The sequence below is a fragment of the Aureobasidium subglaciale genome (genome assembly GCF_000721755.1).
Source record: "Aureobasidium subglaciale EXF-2481 unplaced genomic scaffold scaffold_22, whole genome shotgun sequence".
Taxonomy (NCBI): domain Eukaryota; kingdom Fungi; phylum Ascomycota; class Dothideomycetes; order Dothideales; family Saccotheciaceae; genus Aureobasidium; species Aureobasidium subglaciale.
The window spans coordinates 139889-156007 of record NW_013566973.1 but is presented as its reverse complement, the minus strand read 5'-3'; the positions used below and the strand labels follow the sequence as shown (position 1 = coordinate 156007).

The 16119-nt window shown below is 49.6% G+C and overlaps 7 protein-coding genes across 7 annotated transcripts; 4 read left to right on the top strand and 3 right to left on the bottom strand.

The window, feature by feature from the left end:
• Positions 1-255: 255 nt before the first annotated feature.
• Positions 256-2717, bottom strand: AUEXF2481DRAFT_427794 (uncharacterized protein). The gene is made up of 8 exons (XM_013485439.1): positions 1908-2717; positions 1783-1853; positions 1316-1701; positions 1100-1261; positions 1032-1051; positions 929-981; positions 716-869; positions 256-658 (listed from the first exon to the last, which is right to left on the bottom strand). The coding sequence occupies exons 1-8, from the start codon at positions 2242-2244 to the stop codon at positions 492-494; spliced, it is 1350 nt and encodes a 449-aa protein (XP_013340893.1). The 5' UTR covers positions 2245-2717; the 3' UTR covers positions 256-491.
• Positions 2670-4706, bottom strand: AUEXF2481DRAFT_100660 (uncharacterized protein). Its single transcript, XM_013485438.1, has 3 exons — positions 4434-4706; positions 3176-4383; positions 2670-3120 (listed from the first exon to the last, which is right to left on the bottom strand). The coding sequence occupies exons 1-3, from the start codon at positions 4531-4533 to the stop codon at positions 2788-2790; spliced, it is 1641 nt and encodes a 546-aa protein (XP_013340892.1). The 5' UTR covers positions 4534-4706; the 3' UTR covers positions 2670-2787.
• Positions 4707-4879: 173 nt separating this feature from the next.
• AUEXF2481DRAFT_91373 (uncharacterized protein) lies at positions 4880-6190 on the top strand. The gene is made up of 2 exons (XM_013485424.1): positions 4880-5095; positions 5150-6190. Exons 1-2 carry the CDS (start codon positions 4920-4922, stop codon positions 5922-5924), a joined length of 951 nt encoding a protein of 316 aa, XP_013340878.1. The 5' UTR covers positions 4880-4919; the 3' UTR covers positions 5925-6190.
• A 36-nt stretch (positions 6191-6226) lies between these two features.
• AUEXF2481DRAFT_68739 (uncharacterized protein) lies at positions 6227-8000 on the top strand (the record flags this gene model as incomplete). The annotated part of the gene is made up of 2 exons (XM_013485411.1): positions 6227-6691; positions 6738-8000. The coding sequence occupies 2 exons, from the start codon at positions 6227-6229 to the stop codon at positions 7998-8000; spliced, it is 1728 nt and encodes a 575-aa protein (XP_013340865.1).
• A 235-nt stretch (positions 8001-8235) lies between these two features.
• Positions 8236-10504, top strand: AUEXF2481DRAFT_427705 (uncharacterized protein). The gene is made up of 2 exons (XM_013485437.1): positions 8236-9942; positions 9993-10504. The coding sequence occupies exons 1-2, from the start codon at positions 8470-8472 to the stop codon at positions 10239-10241; spliced, it is 1722 nt and encodes a 573-aa protein (XP_013340891.1). The 5' UTR covers positions 8236-8469; the 3' UTR covers positions 10242-10504.
• A 1822-nt stretch (positions 10505-12326) lies between these two features.
• Positions 12327-14021, top strand: AUEXF2481DRAFT_68755 (uncharacterized protein; the record flags this gene model as incomplete). Its single annotated transcript, XM_013485414.1, has 3 exons — positions 12327-12524; positions 12575-12832; positions 12885-14021. The coding sequence occupies 3 exons, from the start codon at positions 12327-12329 to the stop codon at positions 14019-14021; spliced, it is 1593 nt and encodes a 530-aa protein (XP_013340868.1).
• Positions 14022-14230: 209 nt separating this feature from the next.
• AUEXF2481DRAFT_7725 (uncharacterized protein) lies at positions 14231-16106 on the bottom strand (the record flags this gene model as incomplete). Its single annotated transcript, XM_013485307.1, has 5 exons — positions 14231-14549; positions 14613-14803; positions 14865-15202; positions 15253-15680; positions 15736-16106. The coding sequence occupies 5 exons, from the start codon at positions 16104-16106 to the stop codon at positions 14231-14233; spliced, it is 1647 nt and encodes a 548-aa protein (XP_013340761.1).
• Between the last annotated feature and the right edge of the window lie 13 nt (positions 16107-16119).

Sequence of the window (16119 nt, the reverse complement as noted above, 5' to 3'; positions counted from 1 at the left end):
GTAAGTTCAATGGCTACGAGCATTAGTCGCTGCTTCAGTCAGAGTCGCTAGAGTTCTTGTCTCCGGAGGAAGGTTTGAATGAACTTCCGCTAGGAGCACTTGACCCATCAGTCGGGCCTCCTGTTCCATCATCCAATACGCAATCGTCATCCTGCTGTTCTTCCTGGCCTCCTGCACCTCCGTCGCCCATCGAGTCGTCTTCGTCGTCTCCTCCTCCTCCTCCTCCTCCTCCTCCTCCTCCTCCTCCTCCGTCAGCACCTGGAAGTGCACTCGAGGAGGTCTCATTCTCCCTTTGACTAAGCGGAGGATCGGAATATACTGCAATCTCGAAGAAGTCGTCAACCTGCCACTGAGTACCCGGTCTCCAATGCAACCAATCATTCACGTTGTCAAGCATATGACACTTCGGTGCTGTGGCCATGCGATGCCACCTATCTTGCCACGTGTAGAATTGCTCGAGGATCATCTCTGGGGTCGGACGATCCGCTGGATCAACCTCCAACATTGCTTCCACCAATTCTCGGAGTTCTAGACTGTAGTCCATCATGACGTCGTCGAGGCTCACCTTTGTGTCTTCGAGTTCTGTGGTTGAGTAGTCGATGTAAGGAGGCCATTCCAGTCTCATTAGTGTGACGGCTGTCATTGCGATTTGCCAGACCTGGTGACTATATGTTAGTAATCAATGCGCCAGGGATTAACTGTGCGAACGACTCACATTTGTGGCAGAGCCGAGTTCCCAAGTCATTCTTGTCAGTCACATAATGTGACATCTCAGCACACTTATAGCCGTGCGTTCGAGGATCATCAAATCCAGAGGGATTGTTTTTGTCGTATTTATGCGTGATTCTTGAGGAGCCGAAGTCCCCAAGCTTTGTCAAGCATGGTCAGAACTCAAACGGAAGCTAAGGAGAAACAACTAGGTACTGACCTTCAACACCGGATATTTCGGGAAATCAGTTGGGTCGGGATTTCCCAGGAAGACTGTGGCTCGAGTCAGTATGGGTGTTCAAGCATGTGTCTGCTGTACTGACTGTTGGCTGGTTTGATGTCTCTGATTCATGTCAGCCATATCTCATTAGGTAAGTGCAGTTTTACTTACTGATGGACCACATATTGATCTTCATATGCGTCCAAAGGGATGTTGTTCATGCGGTGCAACGCAATAGCCATTTGCTTCAAGAAATACCAAATAAAACTTTCAGAAGGGGCAGTGCCACGAGGGGAGGCTATGGGATCACCTCCATGCGGATTGGGATGATTGCTGGTACGAATGTAAGCTTCTGATGTCAAGTGAGTGTGCCCTGCGTAGACTTACTAATGCCGATTGTGAGCTTGGAACAAGTCATCAAGATCACCCCCCTCTACGTATTCCATGTAGGTTCTGTGCGATTTCAACTCGTGATTGATGGTATGGCCGAGATATCCGATGATGTAACGCTCCCACCTCTGAGGAGTTACCATCGTCAAAAGCTTGTGAATGATTGACTCTTGGGGATCCTTTCCATATCTGCCTGGGAACCACATGTCCTCTTCCATCCAGCGGGCCATTTTTGCAAGAGACTCCTTGACGGCGATACGCTCGGTAATCTTGTTCTGGTCATCGACTCTGACGAACAGTCGAGTGCAACCTTGTCCACCACTTCCCAGCATCTTCTGGACACCTATCCATTCTCCAGGCAGGACATCAAGATATTTGAATTCCTTTATAGTCAGTTCCTTGTCTGGCGCGGCAGTGTTGTAAAACGGTATATCTCGCATCGCCATCCTCATCAAAGAACTCACCTTCCTCGAGCCCTTGATCGCTTTGGCAAGTGCAGATGCCGCCAGATTTCTCGCGGCACCTGCAACTGTAGGTGAACCGAACAACCCTGAATTTAAACCAGTATCCCTGACTCCATATTTGGCATGCTCTCTGATCCCTGCTGGAAAGGCGAGATCTCCAGGGAAGTTTCCTTCACCATAATCAAGGGCTTCGAGCACGACTGGAGTAAAATGGCGTTTCGGACTCGCTTCCTCCTCCTCCTCCTCCTCCTCCTCCTCCTCCTCCTCCTTCTCCTCGTCTGTTGCGTCGTCCATGCCAAAGTCCTCATTATCTTCATCCTCTTCTGTTTCAGGTGAGGGATCCGCGTAGTCATCCATGTTTATATCCTCTTCCTCTTCCTCTTCTCCATCATCTTCTTTCAGACGTTTTGGGTCTGGGCCCTCGTCTGTTTCGTCGTCTTCGATGGGGTGTTTTGGTGCCATGGCGATGTTGTAACAGTGCGTCGAACCGTTGCGTCGAAGACTGCGTACGAGACATGTTTCGAGGCCCCATGATTTACCTGTAAAATCAACGACGGTCGACTATTGCCAATCCGGATCCGGCCTACTTTGAAGTCCTTGTTCGTAATACTTTCTTTCACCTTTCGAGTCGTGGACGTCTACCGCTTTCGGCGACGAAGATACGACCGAAAGCGACAAAGGAAGCGCATCTTGAACACGACTCTTCGATGCAGATCCATTGTTGTTGAAACATGGCGACGAGATTGGAAGCCCGTTGAAGGAAAAAAAAACCACTATCTTCCTGGAAGGTAATCATTGAAGGAAGGCAAGAACGATTGTTGGTGGTTGTAGTCAAAGACCAAAATTCTAACATTCCTCGGCACATCGGCAGAAGGAGCGACGAACGTCTTGTCTGTGGGAATTCCTCATATTTGGTATCGTACATTTATCTATTTGATTCGGATATAATCCACCAGCCACTGCTCCAAAAGCATCGGACACCAGTCTTGTCCAAGAATGTCTCAACTACAACTTCGCCTTTTGACCCTTCTTCGCCTCTTCCTCGGCTTGCGTCTTCAGAACTCGTCGTAGAATCTTTCCACTGACACTCTTGGGGATTTGATCCACAAATCTGACACCACCTCTTAGCTTCTTGTGATTTGCGACCTTTGCACCAATCCAGCTGACAATTTCGTCCTCGAGAGCTTTACCAGCTTCGACACCTTTGCTAGGCACGATGTATGCTCTAGGGACTTCTGTCGCGAGATCCTCTCTGTAGATGCCAATGACTGCAACATCATCGATCTTGTCATGAGCAACGAGATAGCCTTCAAGCTCTGCTGGTGGCACTTGGAAGCCCTGCGAAAGTGTGTCAGATGGTCATTTAGACTTGAAAATGCGATGCGCGGCATACCTTGTACTTGATCAACTCCTTGACTCTATCGGTGATGAAGAAGTTGTTGTCCTTGTCTTGATAGCCGACATCACCTGTTTTGAAGTATCCATCCGAAGTCAAGGCGTTCGCAGTTCCCTCGGGGTTGTTCAGGTAACCCTGGAAGATATTGGGGCCCTTGAGCCAAAGCTCACCAACCTCACCAACTGGAACTTCCTTCTCCTCCGGCGACATGTACTTGGCAGTCATGTTGGGTAGCAGAATGCCAACACTGCCTACTGTGCTTTGCCAAACGTCCCATTGCTGAGTATGAGTGGTCGGCGAAGTCTCACTCAAACCATATCCTTGCTTGACCTTGAGTTTCGTACGGTCATATACCGCATTCACAAGCTCTTTGGTCAGTGGGGCTGCACCAGAGTTCATCATACGAATTGTGCTCAAATCGTACTTTTCAACAACTGGGTGCTTGCTCAAAAGCAATACCACGGGCGGTGCGACCCACACGAAAGTGATCTTTTCTTCTTGTGTGATACGACAGAAGTCTTCGATATCAAACTTAGGCATAACCACCGTTCGGCAGCCTTTGTGGAAGCTCATATGTAGGATGACCGTCAAACCGTAGATATGGAAGAACGGAAGGAAGGCTAAAATTCTGTCCTCGTATGTCAATGGTGCTTCTCCCGTGCCAACCTGAAGTGTGTTTGCAACAATATTGCTGTGCGACAGCATGACACCCTTAGGAAGGCCAGTCGTACCACTAGAATACACCAAGAAGGCCAGGTCCTTCTCAGGATCAACCTTGGTACGACGGTAGCGATTGGTTCCCGCGGTGTTGCGGATGCTGGTAAAGTGCTTGAACCTCATTTCGGGATCTTTCTGGTCGCCGATCAAGATGATGCGGTCTTCCGGTAGACCGACCTTCTTTGCGGCGGCCCGAGCGGTTTCGATGACGGGCCATTGTGTGATTAAAGCCTTTGCTCCCGAGTCTTTCAGCTGGAAAGCCAATTCGTCTGCGCTGTAACCAGGGTTGGCAGGAGAGACAGTGGCTCCTGCCCAATGAGCACCCCACATGACGATGGGAGTATCGATACTGTTCGGGGTGAACATGGCAATGACATCTCCCTTCTGCCAGTCCCAGGCGCCTTTCAGGCCTTTGCCAAAGTCAATGGCGGTATTGCGAGTCTGGGAATAGGTGTATGAGCGTTTGGTGAAGGCGTCTTGGAAGACAACTGAAAGTGTGTCAGATCACAATGGTCATCGAGCGTGTCAGAAAGCGTACCATGGTCGTCCGAGTATGGTCTATCCTTCCTCTCGAACAGAAAGTCCCAGAGACCAACCTTTGGGACCTGAATACGCGGATAAGGAGACTCGGTAGGCATGATGATATGAAGATAGAGGAGGAAGATTTGAAGGAGAGAGGGGGTGAGAGGATTGTAGACGACAAGAGAGAAACGTGTGGACGAGGGCGCAACTTACCTACCAGTGTGATCGTGTGCCGGATAGCCAGCACGAGCCGCCCTGGTCAGTGGCTTGATTCAAAAGCATCGTCACTGTCAAAGTGATCAGCCCCGCAAATAACAACCGGGGTCATGGTTTTGTGGAGAGCAAGCCGGAGAAAGTCTGACATGTACCGCGGTATGGAGGTTCTGCACGGCGGACAAAGCCGATGGCCGAGAGAGGCAATCCGCCAAGAATAGCATCTTTATGCTTCGGGTACTGTTTCGAGCAAGAATAAAACATATCGATCGCATTTCATATTTCCGAAATGGCATCTCTGGTATCGCCGACCCGCCACATTGCAAGAGCATTCGGTCCCACAACGCGCCTTACGCAGCGACGATGGGCCCAAGTGCACGACATTCGCTTTCTGGCCACTCACCAGAAGCCTGACCAGAGAGTGTACGACAAGTACAAGGCCAAGCTGGAGCAGAAGGCCAAGCAGTAAGATGAGTCCGAAGTAGACGTTGTCGTCGCATCAACTTCTGACGGTCACAGGGAGGGCCATGGAGACATTGACAAGCTCAAGTCTGCATACAAGGAGAAGATAGTCGAGCTCAGGCAGAAAGCCATTGTTCCCGGTGCAAATGCCCCTCTGGACGCTGTTGTTACCGCTCCGGACACACCGAACGCTCCCTTCCAACCACCGCCGCCGCCTCAGCCTCAGCCACTGTCGGCCATCCAGTCCAAGGCCGGCGCCTCTGCCGAGGAAAAAGCTGGAATCAAGACATTATCATCCTACATCGATGTTGCAAAGACAAAAGAGCTGCCCCAGAAAGAGATCGAATACATCTGGAGACTGCGTCACGCCAGCTCTCCCAACTCCCTGTGCGCCGTCGTGCCTACCGACATCTACCAGCACATTGCCGCAACTGCCCGAAAGCACCCGCAATTCGTCCTACCTCTGCCCAAGGAGGGTCAGGGTGCCGAGATCCACTTCTTGCAATGGACTTTTCCCTCGCCAACAACTTGTACCGTGCTCTTCACCGGTCTGGCCGAGTTCAAGCTCAAGGGCGAGTTTGCTCAGCCCCACACAACCGTAACACACCACTTGGATCTGGCCGACGAAAAGGGTCTCGTCCTGCTCGAGGGCACTGTCCTCGAGGACAAGCAAATTACCGTAGATGAGGGCAAATGGCTGCTCATGTCTCTACAAAAGTTCTACGGCAAATCTGCCGAACAGAGCCCGCGCAGGAAGTTGATGGAACAGTTCAGCCAGGGAGACAGCACTTTCAATATCGAGGAGCTCTTGGAAGAGGCCGAGAAGATCTAGAATGCCGCTTTACGAAGCCGGCTAACTCTGACCATTTTGTTATGCAATCGACTGCGCCAGCACGTTCGACCATCTCATCATGGGTAATCAGAATGTATAGTATAGTTGTAAGAACACCAATTCAAATATCAGACCAACTCAGGTCCAGAACCTAGTTCTTAGATTATTGTCCAGACAGCTTGAAGCACGCCATCAAGGTCCGTCATCAATGCGGGGTACTCGAACACAAGTCAAACATCATTCTCTCGAGATCAGGCTCATTCCGTCACCGAATCACCTACGTATATTCTCATTATCTAGACATGAGATTAGCCTTGATAGCTGCTTTGTGGACTGCCGTCAACAGCGTCACAGCTCAGCAGCAATTTCTCGGCCAACAATCGGACGCCGTTCGGCCTCCGAATATAGTCTTCATCTTAACCGATGATCAAGATGTCCATCTCCAATCACTGGATTACATGCCATTGGTGCAAAAGCACTTGATTGACAAGGGCACATATTACGACAAACACTATTGCACAACTGCAGTATGCTGTCCAGCAAGAGTCACTCTAATGACCGGCAAAGCTGCACACAATACCAACATTACTGATGTCAATCCACCATATGGTGGATATCCTAAGTTTGTCAAACAAGGCTTCAACTCGGCATATCTGCCTGTCTGGTTACAGGAGGCTGGATATAATGTCTATTATACTGGCAAATTGTTCAACGCTCATAACGTGGACAATTACGACTCACCATACCCGGCTGGGTTCACAAGTCATGTATGATTGTCATACAAGATTGACCAATAGCGACTGATATTTGTAGGACTTTCTACTCGATCCGTTCACTTACAATTACATGAACAGCTCTTTTCAGCACAACCAGGACCCACCTCAAAGCCACGAAGGCGAATACGTAACAGACGTTCTAGCCCAGAAAGCATACAATCTCCTCGAGGAAGCCGTAGAAGCAGACAGGCCTTTCTTCCTCATGGTGGCACCGAGCGCTCCTCACGCCGATATTCAAAATAATAGCGGCACCCTCACCTTCGACGCCCCTATTTCAGCACCCAGACATGTGCATCTCTTTCCTGACGCGAAAGTACCTCGAATCTCAAACTTCAATCCAGATATTCCATCAGGCGCAAATTGGATACGGAGACTCGAACAACAGAATATGACAAATGTGGATTGGAACGATCATTTCCACCGTCAACGTCTTCGTGCTCTTCAAGCTGTCGATGAAATGGTAGATGGCCTTTTCGACCGCATGGAATCTCTCGACCTACTCGAAAATACCTACATCTTCTATTCCAGCGACAACGGCTTTCACATCGGTAACCATCGCATGCAACCAGGAAAGTCCACAGGCTGCGAAGAAGACATCAACATCCCTTTGATCGTCCGCGGGCCCAATGTGCCTATAAACTACACCACTCAATTGGTAACGAGCCACACAGACATCGCCGCGACAATCTTCTCGCTCCTAAACATTCCTCTCCGCGAAGACTTTGACGGCTCACCCATCCCTGTCACTACATCCGCAATTGCAGCTTCTTCCCAAAAGAGACGCGAACATGTTCAAATCGAGTACTGGGGTTTTGCGGGAGGAGAAGGGATTTATGATCGCAGATTGCACCAGAATAATACATTCAAGGGTATTAGAATTGTGGGAGGAGGCTATAATTTCTACTATCAGATCTGGTGTACGAATGAGCATGAGCTGTATGATATGAGCAAGGATCCACAACAAATGGTTAATCTGCTGCAAGAAGGTAATACAGTGGAGATGGCTTCCGGGTATGCCGTTGGAAAGCTAGTGGCTAGATTGGATGCTCTGCTCATGGCACAAAAATCTTGCAATGGAGAAAGATGCAGGGAACCTTGGAAATCTCTACATCCGGATGGGAAGGTGGGAAGTTTAGAGGACGCGATGGCGGAGCGATTCGATCGCTTCTATGACGAACAAGTCAAGGTAGAGTGGGAGTATTGTCACAATGGCTACGTACCCGAGGCTGAAGGACCAATGTTTGAGAATGAGGGAGCGATGTTTAGGGATGACGGATTCATGTGGCCTGAGTGGGTGTGAGGTCGCTCTACAACATAATGGTGTTACTGTACCACAGTCAGCTCAAGTGCGGAGATACTGTGGTCAATGGTGCTGACAGTCTAGATTGCTCACTGTTCCTATAAGTTGCATACACTAGCGCAAAACCATGCAATGGTCGAACGAAAGAGAAAATGGTCATACTGCTTCTTGCCCAACATGAACGTGCTGAACCTCATTTCGGCTTACAAACCTGGTCTCGAATCCTTCTAAGCAGAGCACAGTAGCTGTCCAAATCTGACGGAGCGTGTCTCTCTCTGACCAGTGGCCGTGCCTCACCGGTTACTCGGATGATCTGCACTCAGAAGCTAAAAAGACCGTGATATCATTGGACATTCAACGACGTGTCATCCCATCAGCAATTAATACATGACCATGGGCTGATCAAACATGTAGATATATTAACAGCAGAATTTCACCTCTCAGATCTCGATTCTGCAATCACTCAATCATGAACGGCGACAAACCACTTTATGCTAGACTGGATGGCGGAGAAGCGTATCCTATCGAGGAGTCAATCTGGGAAGCATTCTTTACTGTAGCGAAAGAAAAGCCTGATCATGTCGCTGTCATCTCCAGAAGTCAGCCTTCCAACCTCTTAGAGCCTGTTGTTGGCAAATCCCACAACTGGTCAAGCTATGGTCTCGAATGGACATACTCGCACCTTGTTCAGGGGGCAGTAAATGTCGCTTCTGTGTTCAAAAGTCACAGAGTCAAACGAGGCTCGATACTACTGGCTTTTCTGCCACCAATTTGTGCAGAATGGTCTTTGCTTTGGTGGGCAGCGAACCTCCACGGAGTCACTCTTGTGACCATCGACAAAAGAGCTCTGGAGCCAGCAAGATCGGACGAACTGAGCTTCTATATCCGCTCTCTCCAACCAGAGATTATAACCATCCATGGAAGCGATGGTACTGGAGCAGTGAATGGAGTCTGTACCGAACTGAAACATTTTGTCAAGTGTAAGGTGACTTTTGATTCGGTCGATGGAGCACCAGGCTGGCGGGCGCTGGCAAGTTTCGACTTTTCGGAGAGCAACATAAAGCGAGCCAACGATCGGTGTGCGGACTACGACCGCACGGCCGTGATTCTATACACCTCGGGTACATCGACTGGTCAACCCAAGGGCTGCCCTTTGACAGAAAAGAATCTCATCCTCGGCTGGTCTGTACAAAATCCTGCTACCGATAAGCATATCGGCATCCCCTCTCGAATTGTGATGATGTTTGCGAACTCGCGAGCCATCAACCTGCATATGTGCAGTCAGTGTTGGCTGGTCGGAGGTACGATAATATACCTCTCCACGGGCTTCACTCCGGAAGGAGTACTGTCAACGATTGAACAAGAACGAATCACGGCCGCCATATTCATACCACCCATGTTGAGTGCACTTGTAAAGTGTCCAACATTTTCCAAGAACAGGGTTCAAAGTATGGTGAGGGTATTTGTAGGAGGCGACATTGTGACAGCGAATATCCAAGATCTGGTAACCGACCATTTCGTGAACGCTCGGGTGGTCTCTGCTTATGCAATGACTGAAGGTCTCTGGGTCGTTGGCTGGCCACTGTCTGATGCTCCAGAACGTATTCCAGTTTGCAGAGGCTTACTGGCACAAGGTAGCATTCTTCCAGGGAATCTCCTCAAGATCGTGGGCGACAAGTGCAACACTGTTAGGCGAGGAGAGACGGGAGACATCTATATCCGATCCCCAGCCATGATCAGCCGGTATCGCGGCAACGTGGCTCCTGATACCTTCCATGAGGACAATGAGGGCAGATGGTTCAAGACTGGTGATACTGGCTTCATCGACGATGATGCTTTGCTGTATGTCATGGGACGGAAGAAGGATATCATCAAACGAATCGGTGTGCCTGTCCCTCCAATCTTGCTGGAGAACATCCTCGCCACTTTCGGAGGCGTCCGCGTAAGTCGTTGCTCGTGATGTGTTCGAATCTGTCATTGACTGAATAGCAGGCATCGGTCTTCGGACTTCCAAACGCAAAACTGGGAGAAGAAATAGTGGCAGTTGTGTCGAGTATGGCAGAGATCAAGCCTCAGAAACTCACGGATCTGGTGGCTGAGCATTTAGGTCCGGATTACGCGGTAGGGAAAGTGTTCGCACTGCAGGATCTGGGCATGCAGGAGTTTCCGGTCAATGTGACGGGCAAAGTCATGAAGATCGAGTTGCGCAAGGCCGTCGAGAACTTGTACGCGAGGGAGTGATCGAAAAGGCAGCTGCAGGACAATATTTGTTCTTGCTTGATGACATTCGACCTTTGTCTGTCGTGGGTGCTCCTGCTGGTACAGCGAATTTTCACATGTGGACGTTCAAGTACCTTCCATCTTGAATGCGGCAATGACGAGCCATGACTCTTGACTATCTTGATCTCGTCGCCTTGCTCAGCCATCTTTCCTACTCTACACTTTCCACCAGCCTTTTTTAATCATTCTGTACAGCCACTTTCCCTGGTCTCGGCCAGAGTACCTCAAGAAGCAAATCGAGAAAAGAGTGCATGTCGCTCTGGGGGTGGACTTGCGCGAGTATGCCCAGGAGAAGGCAGATAAGCAGTTGAAGAAGAAATATGAAGCCGAAAGGAAGAAGACCCTTGATAAGTTCGAGGAAGTCATGAAGGAATCTAGACCGTGAGCATGGAGGATTAGTCGTTGCTGGAGGTCGTACGCCGTCCAGACACACTCGTGATGTCGCTGTGTCTGCACGGCCGGGTCGAGAAAATTCTTCTGTGCAGGTCAACTTGCTGTACATACATCGAACGATGACCAGACGGCATTGCTGTCAGTAGTCGCAACATACTGGGAATCGAAAATAGCGACTGTCGCATAACTAGAATGCTCATGATTCACTGCCATTGGTGTACCACTGCCAAATGATATTCCTAAGTGCCAGTAGTCGAGATGAGAAGAAGTTGCAACATTTGTCCAGGTATCTGTCGGCAGTGCACGAGCCTTGTATCGTTCGCTTCTCGAGACCTGGCAGAAAAGTTTCTCACGACTGCGAGTTCCATCTTCTACGCTTCGCGAATCAACATGACCTTTTCTTTGTAACTCGAAGGTTGTTATAGCTTGTTCGTACGCCCAAGGATAAATCGAGCCGGCACTGTTTCTTTCCTGTATCACGTAATCAGAGTCTTCAACGGATACCAGACAACCCAGATGGTCCAAAGCTAGAAGCATGGATCGTATGCCAGGTACCGATGAGCACCTGGGTTCTGGCGAGACTAAGCGATCATGGCTGCAAAGTTCCGTCTCCGGTAATGTTGACAGGCAGAGCCTGCGAGTAATATCGGCATGAGCGACAGGCCAGCAGACCAGTCAAAGCGGGCGAGAATTTTTCGAGCGGACAATTAACGATACGAGCAGATCTGTACGGTCACCATTTGCAGGCGAATGCCGAACGAATGGTTATGTGGTTGAAGCAATGACAATCGCTCAGGACGGAAGAATGGCTCCGGGAGTCCAGACAGGTCAAGGACCCTTCTGCACCGAGCCCCCCCCCCCCCCCCCGCCCCGGGGTTCCCTAGCAGTATCGAGACCCCCACATGATAGCATCCGATCCAATACCTTACAACACCTGCCGCTTACGCAGGAGGACGGTGCACATGCACAATAATCACGAGTTCCGGTGGGCTTGGCTCCACTCCAAGCTTTAGCGAAGCTTAGCAAGTTTCGACTGCAGGCAGCGAGCAAAACTCGAAATAACTTGGCTCTGTCGCTTTGTCCTGCCTGCGTAGCTTAGCGGATTGAGCAGCAACGGCATAACAGAGTTTCGGCGTGTCCTCGTCGCTTCTCACTCACATCCATCCATAACGACCTCACGCGACAGCAATACTCATGCCTCTCGTGAACGCAGTGAATTTCGACAAGAGTCCTCGATGGCCAGTCAGCACTATGAGTTTGCTTGGACGAAGTCGCCATTTCGAGGGCATACCGCGTTATCACGGTGGTTCGTCATGGCATACGCTCCGTGGCACCTCTTCCATAACGACTCGACTACAAGTATCCGTGCCCATGTATCCACCATCGGGAAAATACACTTCCGTGTGTCATGCCGTATCATCGGCCTTGTTGGCTAATGACTCCAAGTTTCCCCATGGTATCCACACGAGCGACTTGACAATCTCCAGATCGGTAGGGATTCATGGGTGATTCGGTTGATTGCAATCTGGAGAACTTCCCCATGGGCTATGTGGGTCCTTGTTGACCTGCTTTATAAGACCTGCGAGTGATCCCCTGATCTGTCCTGTACTTACTCCTCTGATTTGCTCAGACACAACGATCAGAAAACTCGAGATGGCGTCCTTCCAAAACGATGAGAAGGCCAATGGGGTCAAAGAGACTGGTGCTTTCCATGCCGAGGTCTTGGACGACAAGGAGGTGTTGAATAATGCTTACGAGGCTGAAACACGCGAACAAGAGATGGGCATGTGGGAAGCTGTCAAGTCCTATCCTTGGGCATGTCTCTGGGCATTCATCATGTGCTTCACAATCGTACGTTTCGAGTCCCAATGACATCAGAGAACCTTGTTAATAATCGTCAGGTTATGGAGTCATTCGACATGTTCTTGAACGGCAACTTTGTGGCTCTTGGTGCTTTCCGACGCAAATACGGTGTCATGGTCGCTGCTGGAGAGTTTTCCATCCCTACCAAGTGGCAAAGTGCTCTCTTCCAGTCAGGTCAATGCGGAGCCTTTGTCGGTGTATTCCTCGCCGGACCTATCACAAATCGCATTGGCTACCGATGGACCACTATCTTGGGTCTCGTTTTGATGATACTCACCATTCTCGTGTCGTTCTTCGTAAGCTTGTTGAACACGAATCTCGCATCTCGTTACTGACATTTTCCATCAGGCCAATTCTCTTACCCTTCTGGTAGTCGGACAAGCCCTCGAAGGTATCCCATGGGGATTCTTCATTGCCAACTCGCCCGCTTACGCATCCGAGATCGTTCCTCTGGCGCTTAGAGGTGCGTGCACTGCGACCCTGCAGATGTCGTGGTCCATTGGAAGCATCATTGTTGCAGCAGCAACATACTCGTACAACCAACGTAACGATCAGTGGGCTTGGAGAGTCCCCATCGCTTTACAATGGATCTTCCCTGTTCCTCTCTTGGTTTTGGTCTGGCTATCACCTGAGTCGCCCTGGTGGCTTATCCGTCGTGGACGCAAAGAGGAAGCTCTCCGCTCGATCAAGCGTCTTGGTAGCAAGCGTGAAGGCAACAACGAAGAAACACTGGCTATGATGGAGCGTACTGTGGAGATCGAGGCCCAAGCTGGAGGCTCCCCCAAACTCACCGACCTGTTCAAAGGTAACGACCTGAGACGTACACTTATTACCTGCTTCATGTACATGTCGCAGAACTTCGCCGGTAACTTGATTGCCAACCAGGCAACTTTCTTCTTCGAGCAAGCTGGAATTTCTCCCGACTTTGCTTTCAAGCTCAATCTCATCAACTCATGCTTGCAATTCATCGCCAACATTGTCTCTCTTCCTCTGACTGGCTGGTTTGGTCGTCGCACAATATACCTCTGGGGTACAGCATTCAACGCCACTATGCTTTTCATTCTTGGTGTATGCGCTACTGTCAAGCAGACTTCTGGCACCAATTATGCTCAGGCTTGTCTCGGCATTATCATCTCGTTCGTCTATGCTGGCACCCTTGGACCTATCTCATACTCCATCATCTCCGAGACATCTTCAGTTCGCCTCAGAGCTCTCTCTACTGGTGTCGGTCGTGCAGCCTACTATGTCGCCGAGATTCCTATGATCTACCTGGCTTCGAAGCTCCTCAACCCTACCGGATGGAATCTTGCTGGCAAGTGTGGATACGTTTGGGGTAGCACTGCCGTAATTTGCTGGGTCGCTGCATATTTCTTCCTTCCCGAGCTCAAGGGTCGTTCTTACCGTGAGCTTGATATCTTGTTCAACCGCAAGACTCCTGCTAGACAGTTCAAGAAGACTATCATCGATGTCAAGGATAACGACTAGAGAAGATTTGTTGATGAAGTTACGTACGATAGATCGCCTTAGAATCCATATATTTCATTATCCGTATTGAGAAAATGCAGTTACACACTCAACATGTGCGAGACGTGAATGAATTATGCGCTAGTTGCTACAACGTCATTCGATCATCATTTCGACTCTTGCTCCAACCACAAGCAAAAACCACGAAGAACGGGTACCGCTAGGCTTGTTTACAGATCTCCCCTGAGCCTAGCGTAACGTGGTCCGAAGCTCATGGAATCAAGAGAGTACGAATCATACCCAGTACTCCTATCCCAGATAGACTTGCTCAACTCCTTCTGTCTGATCTCATCAATCACTTTGCTTTCCATGTCCTCCATGTAGAATTTGAAACAATCATCCATCCATTTTCGCATCTTCTTCTCGGATGTGTCCAGCATATTCACCATGAACTCGTCGTAGGCTTTGAGCCATGTGTTTGGTCCTGATATTATGTGGTCCATGGCTGGTCTGTTCGCTTGGCCGAGAGGATGGTTGTCAAGTTTGTCCCTGTACATGAGCGAAGTATCAGCTCAAAGTGTCACCCTGTCGATACAGACACTGACTACTCACATGATGACCCTCATACGACTGTTGACCTTGTCGAATGACCTAAAGACTGCGTCCTCTCTCATGTATTTGAACACAAGACTGTAAAGAATCATCTGTTGTTGTGCAGTTGTGTAATCACCACTTGTACAGCCGGGAAGCTTTTGATCATTGTATTTGTCGGTACCAACGCCCGTGTAATAGCCAGCAAGCACCTGTCGTGATCTCCAGTTAGATATCCCTCGGAAATAAATATTCGGAAAGGGATGGACTTACTCTGTTTTTCGCACCGTTAATGTTGTGTTCAAGGAGAAAGAACTCGTCCAGGCGGCCATTGTCTTCACAGGTCGAGGTGTGGTAACATGAAACCGCATTGGCGAGTTGTTGTGCGACGCTCTGATCGGCGAAGTCATCCGTACTTGTTGAGCCAAAGACCTGCTGTAGAGTCGTACAATCTGTGAGAGGACCACCAATAGTAGTCATGTCACCCTCAACTATCACACCAATGGCGTTCACGTCGCCAATGTCATCATCATTGATCACTACGCTAGTTTGACCGCTGACAAGATAGTAGAGAAAACGAGTGATGAAGTGTTTCTCATAAACGTGCTCGGCTGAAGCAATCGTTAGCAAAGCGAACGACATGTATTGACATGATACTTACTGTCATACTGGTGACGGATGATCTTTGGAGAGAACAAGGATAATGCCGGGTTGAGACAGTCCACTGAATCATCCCGGTCATACCAAAGGTTACCGCCCAGCATCTGTAGGCTGCCAGAACTGGGATAGCCTGGGTATTTGTATGACCGAATGCGGCACCCTCCGAGATTCACAGTTGCAGGCGCTCTTCCAAGTACGCTCCTACTAGCCTCTGCTTGTGGAGTGCCTCGTTTGAGATGAGGCGCACAGCCATTCTGTATGCACCAATCACCATTGGGTGTATAACCATGGCAGTCCTTTGCACAAGTAAGACCTTCAGTCGGAGGCCATAGCCAATTATTGAGCTGGATGTCGGACGGTCGTTTGGCGCTTGCTGAGTTGATCTCGCGTACGCCACCCTGATAGAACTGGTAAACGTGATTGCCATTCCTACGTCGGAATCACTGTCAGTCACAGGCATTGAAAGCTTTGTGCTCAAACTTACCACCACCCATCGTTTGCATTATTGTCAATACAGCTGTTAATGATATATTCGGTACTATCCCAGCACTGTTGCCACTGGTCGCCTTCTGGCGCTGTGCCACAATAAAAGTACAATTCAGTCTGGTTGGTGAGTCCCACTGAGACTTCACACTCGACACCACTGATATAGGACGCAACGTAAGTATCGGGTATTCCAGACGGCGCTGTACATGTACCGTCGCAAAGGACTTGTCGTACACGATACATCAGCTCGTTCAGATCAACGTCATTACCATCTGGCAAACGTATGCTGCGTAGAGGAAGTGAACCAATCTCAGCACGCCTGTCGCTGCACGTAGGTTCGTTGATAGGATTGGCAGGCTGAGTTGGCATTGATTGTGCCGAT